This window comes from Hemicordylus capensis, chromosome 6 (assembly GCF_027244095.1).
Source record: "Hemicordylus capensis ecotype Gifberg chromosome 6, rHemCap1.1.pri, whole genome shotgun sequence".
Lineage (NCBI taxonomy): Eukaryota > Metazoa > Chordata > Lepidosauria > Squamata > Cordylidae > Hemicordylus > Hemicordylus capensis.
Genome location: NC_069662.1, coordinates 2,411,045 through 2,419,674, shown reverse-complemented (window position 1 = coordinate 2,419,674; position 8,630 = coordinate 2,411,045). Strand labels below are relative to the sequence as shown.

At 53.8% G+C, this 8,630-nt stretch overlaps 1 protein-coding gene across 1 annotated transcript in view; it reads right to left on the bottom strand.

Annotated features, from left to right (window-relative positions):
* Positions 1-3,614: 3,614 nt before the first annotated feature.
* Positions 3,615-8,630, bottom strand: part of NEURL4 (neuralized E3 ubiquitin protein ligase 4) — a gene marked incomplete at its 5' end in the record, with an annotated part of 32,499 nt that continues 27,483 nt past the window's right edge. The window contains 4 exons of the mRNA XM_053260870.1: positions 3,615-5,498; positions 5,726-5,924; positions 7,135-7,247; positions 7,575-7,719. Coding sequence (XP_053116845.1) covers positions 5,294-5,498; positions 5,726-5,924; positions 7,135-7,247; positions 7,575-7,719 — 662 coding nt within the window. The remainder of the gene's footprint in view (positions 5,499-5,725; positions 5,925-7,134; positions 7,248-7,574; positions 7,720-8,630) is intronic.

Genomic DNA, 8,630 nt, shown 5'->3' with positions numbered 1-8,630 from the left:
AACTCGGGCCTTGGGGCTAAGGGGCGGAATCAGCACCATTAATAGGACCCTCCGTTACAGTATCCATGTGTGCAAAGTTTTGGTCTGGAAATGAGGAGAAGCCAGGAATATGGAACAACCAGATTTATTTAGGGATAGTCGGGGTACAGGAAGGGAAAAGGATTGATTGGGCAGGGTGGAGGGGCAAGAACATCTTAACTAACAGTATTAACTAGAGTCTCCTGTAGAGGCATTTGAGCTTAAGGTCCAAACTGACAATTAAATCAGCTTGAGACTTTACTTCAGAAAGGACCGAGATGTAGACGGGATCAAGGAGATTTAAAAGGGATAGGCAGTTAAGAAGTGTAAAGTGATTGTATTTTGTTTTATTGTGTTTTCGCATTGTTTATTGATTGTTGCATTGGACATATTTGTTGCTTCTATTTTTGCTGGCCAGTGGCTGTAATAAAATTGATGATGATGATGATGATGATGATGATGGATAGGCAGTTAGTATTACCAGTCCTGATCCGTTGGTGCATTGGAGGCACTTGCAGATTGGAGGGCACAGGTAGCTGTCCCTGCAGGGACAAAGCAGAAAGGCCGGGGTGGGGAGGGCAAGTGCCACAGAGTTGCCAACTGCCAGCTAGGGAACAAGGATAGGTCCAGAGTCCTTCTTCAAGTTCTGTGTTGTGGATAGGTCCAAGGCCCCCCCCCCTCCTTTTTTCCCTCCTGCCCATATGCTTGGGACAGGAGTGCAAATAGGCAACATAATGCCCTGGGGCAATGCACAAGCCAAGTGCCTTGACTGCAGGGGCTGAAACACACGCAAAGAAGTTCATGTTTGCATGAACCAATCAAGTAGGTGTGATCTGTAAGAAACAAAAGGAGTGGCTGGTGGAGAGGTGTGTGCAGGATACAGGATGGGTGAACTCAAAATCTTTATCAGAGACCAGATGTCTCTTCTTGGGAGGGAGGGAGGGGTTTTCTTTTGCTATTAAGGATCCTACTTCTGGGTCTTTGCCAGCTCGTTAATGTTGTGGTAAGAATGGCACACCCCCAGTTTCCTATCTGGGTAGTTGAAAGAGCAAGGCTAATCCCACTGTGAAGGGAGTTAGCTTTTTCTCTTGTGAAGGTCTCTTTGACCAGGGTCTACTTGCTGACTTCTTTTTGCAAGAGAGGCCAAGGGGTGTGTGTCTCTCCCTACAGTCATCTGTTATTCTGACCTTGGACAATGCAGCCCCATGTTTGCTTGTGCCAAGTGGCCAAATTGCATCATTTACCAGATGTGGGCATGTGCAGAATCCACAATCCCATGAACGCAGGTATCCAAGATGGAGGTTGCAAGCCTGCAACTTCAAATCACACAAAGGGGCATCACTTGCAGCCCCCAAACAAGCTGTTTCGGTAACAGCAAATGACACCAACCTATTTAGGGCAGTGACATCCAAAAGAGATTGTGAGGAGCTCCAAAAGGATCTCCCCAAACTGGGGGAGTGGGCAACAAAATGGCAAATGCAGTTCAATGTTAGCAAATGTAGAGCGATACATATTGGGGCCAAAAACCCAACTTCACCCATACACTGATGAATCTGAGCTGTCAGTGATTGACAAGGAGAGGGATTAGGAACATAGGAAACTGCCATATACTGAGTCAGACCATTGGTCTATCTAGCTCAGTATTGTCTTCACAGACTGGCAGCGGCTTCTCCAAGGTTGCAGGCAGGAATCAATCTCAGCCCTATCTTGGAGATGCTGCCAGGGAGGGAACTTGGAACCTTCTGCTCTTCCCAGAGCAGCTTCTTCCCCTGAGGGGAATATCTTACAGTGCTCACACATCAAGTCTCCCATTCAGATGCAACCAGGGCAGACCCTGCTTAGCTATGGGGACATGTCATGCTTGCTACCACCAGACCAGCTCTCCTCTCCCAGGGGTTGGATTCTTGGGGTTGTGGTGGTCAGCTCGTTGGAAGTGTCAACTCAATGTTTGGCAACTGTGAAACTTGATTGCCAAGGAATTTAGGACCGAAAAGAAGTATTCTTTCACACAATGTATAAATCAACTTATGGAATTCTCTGCCACAAGATGTGGTGACAGCCAACAGCCTGGCTGGCTTTAAGAGGGGTTTAGACAAATTCATGGAGGACAGGTCTATCGAAGGCTACTAGTATGAGGGCTATGGGCCACCTCCAGCCTCAGAGGCAAGATGTCTCCAAATAATAGTTGCAGGGGAGCAACAGCAGGAGAGAGGGCATATCCTCACACCGTGCCCGTGGGCTTCTTGGAGGCATCTGGTAGGGTCACTGTGTGAAGCAGGATGCTGGACTAGATGGACCTCCTTGGACCTGACCCAGCAGGACTTCTCTTATGTTCTTAGAACTGTACCCAGTACTCCAAATGTGGCCACACCATAATTGGTGTAACAGCATTATATGACTTTATTTTATTTAACCTATTTCTATGCTGCCCCAAACTTGCTTTTAAGATCATGCTAATGTCAATAGCTCACATTACACCTAGATTCAAACAATGAGTATTTTAATATTAACATTTTTATTTTCAGTCCCCTTCCTAATGATCCCTAGCATTATTATTATTATTATTATTATTATTACATTTTATTTCCCACTCTTCCTCCAAGGAGCCCAGAGCGGTGTACTACATACTTGAGTTTATTTTTCACAACAACCCTGTGAAGTAGGCTAGGCTGAGAGAGAAGTGACTGGCCCAGAGTCACCCAGCTAGTATTATGGCTGAATGGGGATTTGAACTCTGGTCTCCCCGGTCCTAGTCCAGCACTCTAACCCTTCCTAGAGAAAGTAGTTAGTCGTATAGGGCAACACACACCTCGGTGGCAGACCTGACTGTGACGCACTGGCCTGTTCACACAGTTGTTTCAATCTCAGTGTAATGTGAGTTACTGACATTAGCATGATTGTGTGAACCCATGCCAAGGCAGGAAGCTCAGATTTGTATCGGTTCAGTTCACACAATCGTGTGAATGGTGGTAGCCCTCCTTAAACTTCAGATTAAATTTATTATAGTCCAAGAGCAGAAGACAGAAAAACACAAAGTTACAGGAAATTCATGCAACTTGCATCAGTTTACACACCTTGAACTTGGATTCAAATGACTGTGTGAATGAGGCCTCTCTCTACGTGGGGTAGCCCTGGAGGAGTGCGTGGAAGCTGCAGCTGGTGCGGAAAGCAGCCAGCAGACACTGACACAGCGCGCCACGTCGATCAGGCTCCTGAACTGCTGCCAGCCTAATAATTCAGGATGCTGCTGCTGACCTTTTAAGGCCCTACATCAGGGCTGCACCACTTCAGCCCTCCTGCCGATGTCGGACTACAACTCCCATCATTCCTACTGGCCACTGTGATTGCAAATGATGGAAGTGGTAGTCCCAGAACAGCTGGAGGGTCAACATTGTGCCGCCTTGGCCTCCCGTTGCAGAGACTCACAATGAAATGTGACTCGTTCAGGTTTGGATCTCGGATACCAAAGGATTTGCTTTGCTATTGCGGCTGATAGCTGATAAGAGTCGTTTCTCTTATTAACCACCCTGAGTGTCCATATGGCTAGCAGGGCAGCATATGACTCTTGACAAGTAAACAAGGGAGACACACTCAAAACCAGTTGATTTCCGCTTTATAAACCCTTGCCAGGTGAGGGGTGGGGGGAGAAAACACACTGTACAACCTTTTAACTTTTGTTCAAGAACAAAAACCTTTAGACAGATGTAAAAAAAAAATAATGCATGTCATTTTCCATCAAATAAAGTGAAAAAGCAGCATAAATACAATTTAAAATATATATATATATATATATTTATAAACCAAGGGAGAGAGGATGGGTCTTTTGAACCCGACACCCTTTGCCCCTTAAAAAAAAAAATTCACATTTTTTTTTTGTTTGACAACCAAACACAGGTATCAATAAATAAGGGGAAGAGACAGGAAAGTTATATGGATGGGGAAAGGGAGAAAATAGGTGTTGTGGGTGTAGGGCATCTGTCCAAATGGAAGAGTAAATCAACCGAAAGTCAAGGGGAGAGAGGAAGGTGTGCTTCTTGTACGGGGCTGGGGCTGGGGAGGGTGATAATCAGAGACTTGCCTTAGGTGGGTAGAGCTAAAGAAAAGCTGGGGGCAGAGCGGGCAGGGGTCCTCAACCTTTAGCCCCCAGGTGATGCTGGATTACAACTTCCTCCGGCCATTGAGTCCAACAACAGCATCGACATCTGAGGCCTCCAGGCTGAAAGCCCTGGGATAGACATTCAAGTTGCATTTAGAGTAGTCAGAAGGGAAACGATGCATCTGTCTCTCCCCACCCACCAAAGAGCAACCTTTCAGAGGTTGACTGACCAGGTCAGTGCTGTGGCCCGGGCTGCCTTCAGTAGCCAGGCACGCCCCCGGGTGCTCCTGGGGGCAGGATTGTCCTTGCGGGGTAAACAGAGCTGGCCCAGAAGGCGGCAGAAATTGGGAGGCGTGCAGAGAAGTGGACCTCCACTGAGGACACCCCAACAGATTAAGCGGGGGGGGGGGGAGGGGGGGAATCCACACGTGGACTATGAAGTCAAGTCACTCACACGCCAAAGAGAAAAGCCCCAGGCCTACACCAGCACTCTCCCCCCAGACAGGGGCCTGGGCTGCCCTCCACAACCCCTTTCAAGGCTGACCAGTCAAGTTCCAATGTCCACGGGCCACTAATGTAGCCACCATGGCCACCCTGGGATAGGGGAAGCAGAAACACAGGATTTCTCTCCACCCCCGCCACACACCCAAAAGCTGCTCATTCCACTCAGTTCCTATGGCAATGCTGCAAGATGGGGGGGGGGAGGGATGGGGGGACATTGTCATCATACAAACCCCTGGGTGTTCCAGAAAGTCCAAAATCCAATGAAGTCCTTTTGTGGCAACTAAGCCCCCTTCCTTTTCCATCCCCCCTCCCCCCAAAATCCCCCTTCATGCTCTTAAATACAAGACTCAGCCCAACATCCCACCCCCCCAAAAACAATATCCCATTTAGCTTGTCTTGTGTCTGTGCAAAAGAAAAAAGGAGGGGGGGGAAGCAGCCGCCGTTGTCCCTGGCCAGGAGAGGGCGCCATCCTGCCCCTGCCTTGAGAGGTCTCTTCTGAGTCTCTTGTGCCCGTTGGTTGTAGCCAAAAAGCCTTCTGGACTCTCAAGATCCACCCAGTCTGTGCGTAGGAGGGCAGGTTGGGGGGGGGATCGTTTTGGCAAGAGCCTCCCCCGTTCTTCCCCCGCTGCGTTGTGGCATAGCAGCCCCTCTGCAGGAGCAGGCAGCAAGGTGGCCTCACTCCACGCGGACTAGGAGCCCGTACAGGACGGTAGCCCCTTTCTCCTTGGTGACCCACTCGATTTCGGCACTGCTGAAGCGGGGGTCCAAGGCCTCGGGGGCGGTCAGGGACTGGGGGCCCGCCTTGTAGGACCCGGGCCGCACGCACACCTGGAAGGCCACCTGGGCGGAGTGCTGCCGGTGGGACTTGGGGTCCTTGAATCTGGAAAGGGGAGGGAAGCGGGACGGAGGGTTAGAGGTGTGGAGGAGGAGACGCCTCGAAGGGGCAGCGGAGAAGGCAGGCTTCAGCATCTCCCACCCCGGGAGAGAAACCCCACAACCCACAGAGAGAGAGACCCACTTCCTCCCCCCACCCCCTGCGGGCTCCCCCCCCCCGACTCCGGCCCCCCACCTCGTCAAGGCTCCCACACCCCTTCCCGGGATACGCACTGCACTTTGGTGGCAAAAGACTCCAGCCCGGCGTAGCGCAGCGTGGGGGACAGCAGGACGCGCTGGAGCTCTTCCCGGCCCTGCGAACTGTTCTCCTCGGCCTCGTGGTAAACCCCGCCGCCGCCGCCACCGCCGCTGCCTCCCCCACCGCCCTGCGGGTCTGCCTTGACCGGGCGGCAGCTCAAGATGGACGCGCTTCCTGAAAAGGGAGGGCAGGGAGAACGGCAACGGGGCATCAGGCCTGACGGGTTCCCCGCAACACAGGGGAGGGAGGGAGGGACCAGTGCTAGCCCCCTCCTGGGCAGGGGTGAGAGGGTGGTCTCTAGCTTCACTCCAAGGTGCTGGCTGCCGCCTTTAAAGCAGGGGCTCACTACCTTGGCTCCCCAGAGGCTGCCGGGCTTCAACTCCCACCGTGGCTGGGGACGGGGGGAGTTGGAGTCCAACCACCGCAGGAGAACCCCGGTGGTTCAAAGCCTTACGTGGGCTGGGCCCAGGGGAAAGCGGGGCGGAGGCCTTGGCCAGGTTCACGTCAGCAGTGGGATCGCCGGAACACTGGACGCTGCCTTACACCGAGTCAGACCCTGGGTCCAGCTCGCTGCGCATGGTCTACCCTGCCGGGCAGCGGCTCTCCCAGGCTGCAGGCAGGAGTCTCTCCCAGCCCGAGCTGGAGATGCCGCCAGGGACGGAGGAACTGGGGCCTTCCTGCATGGAAGAGCCCTAGCCCCTTGGGGTCGAGAAACCCTCTTTTTATTCTCTCTCGCTGTAAAAGGCTTTCAGACCTTTGTGTCGAAACGTGGGAAATCAACAATGAGCGCAGAAGTGAGAGAAGCCAGCAGCTGAAGATGCCACATGTCGAAAAGCGGCATGGGAGGTACAATGCCACCCCATGGACTTTGCAAAAAATGGAGTGCCAGCGGACCGGGGTGGGGGGGGGGAGCGGCGGGAGGGGTTAAGTGCACCCCCCCACCCTTAAAATGGCTGGCCTTGAACTTTGAGCCAGCACAGCGTTCGAACCGGTTTGGAGGCCTTTAGAATGGCCTCCAAGCCGGTTCACGCACATCCCAGCACAACCCATCTAGAAGGGAGACCCTCCCACGCTGGGGGAGAAAGCAAGAGGAGGGGGCGTATTCCTTGGCATCAATCGTTTCCGTCACAGACCCCAAGACCGCTTGGCACAGAAGTCGGGCTTTTCTGCAGGGGTGTGGCCAGCCTGGAGGAGGGACAGAAAGTGACGATGGGCCCCCTCCCCACCTCCGCCAGAGGGAGAGCCAAGAGCAAGCAAGCGGCCACCCAGCCGAGGGGTTCCCTCCCGGCCCCCAGGCCATTTGTCCCCCCCTTCTTCCACTGCAGCAGTGATGCCCTTGCTTCTCTGCCCTGCCGGGGGCAGCAGTGAAGGCCCCCCCCCTTACCTGGCACTAGCTCTCCTTGATCCAGCATGCGGCGTACGGCCCCAACGCTCGTTCCGTGGTAGGCCATGTGCCACTTCTTGGAGGTGCTGGCGACTTCCAGCTGTGGGTTGACTCTGGAAGGGGAGTGGGGGGGGGAGAGCAGGAGTGGCATCCTGGGGGCCCACCAGTCACTTGCTAGGCACCCCTCAGAGCAGTCTGGCTGGATCAGGCTAAAGGTCTATCGAGGGGATTCCCGACCTTGGCCCAGGGGGCGATGGGAATTGTAGTCTGTAGCCTCTTGGGAACCTCCTACTCTTCTCACACCCAGCCTCCCCCCTCCCACAGCGGCCAACCAGATGGCCGCAGTGGGCCGGCCACGAGCTCTCCCCCCTCTGGAGCCAGAAATGCCTCCTCCCAGCAGGGCTCTTTCCGCTGCCAAGCCGCTTCCTCACACCAAATACCTGAGGTTGAAGCGGCACCATCCGAAAGGCAGGGCGTAGTCCCTGGGGGGCTCCCCACGCTTGTAGTAGGCCTCGTCACCCCGGAGCTTGTGGCACGACTCGCAGTAGCAGAGGCTGAACTTGGGGTCTTCCACAAAATAATCATCTGCGGGGAGGACGGGGTGAGGAGACACAAGAACATAACAGCCCTGCTGGATCAGGCCCAAGGAGGCCCACCTCATCCAGCATCCTGTTTCACACACCGTGGCCCACCAGATGCCGCTGGAAGCCACAGGCAGGAGTTGAAAGGGGCATGCCCCCTCCCTCCTGCTGTGACTCCCCTGCAACTGGGACTCAGAGGCATCCTGCCTCCAAGGCTGGAGGTGGCCTATAGCCCTCCGACTAGTAGCCGTTGATAGACCTCTCCTCCATGAAGTGATCCAAACCCCTCTTCAAGCCATCCAGGTTGTTGGCTGTCACCACATCTCATGGCCCTGACTAAGAGAGGCTTGGATTAGGAGCGGGCTCTGAACCAGGCCTCGCCCAAGTCTTGGGGCGCAGGAGGAGGCTGGTAAGAGACGAGGCGCTCCTGTAGGGAGCGAGAGCCCTTCCCAAAATCCACTGCAACCCTAAAGGTCAGAGAGTGTCAGAGCCGGAAGGGAACTTGGAGGTCATCTGGCCCACTCCCTGCTCAGTGCAGGAAACTGCTACAAGACCCGACAGGTGGCCGTCCGATCTCTGTTTGGAAGGAGAGCCCGCCGTTTCATGAGGCAGAGGGTTCCACTGCCCAGCAGCACAGTTTGCAGCCAGGAATGCCTCCCAACGTCGAGCCTCAACGTCTGCTTCCTTGTAATTTCAGCTCGCGGGTTGTGGGAAGGGTCTGAAGGGAGCAGGAGGTAGTACACCAGCCAAACACAAGCCAGAATCCCAAGCAAAGTGTGGAATACCTGCCTTTTATGGCTCTCTACTTGCTAAAAATGCCAGCTCACGTGAAAAGGCTAAGTCCTCTCTGGCGGATCAGATCCAGGTGGACCCACCTCCTCCAGCATCCCCCATTCAATAGTTGCCAGGGAGATG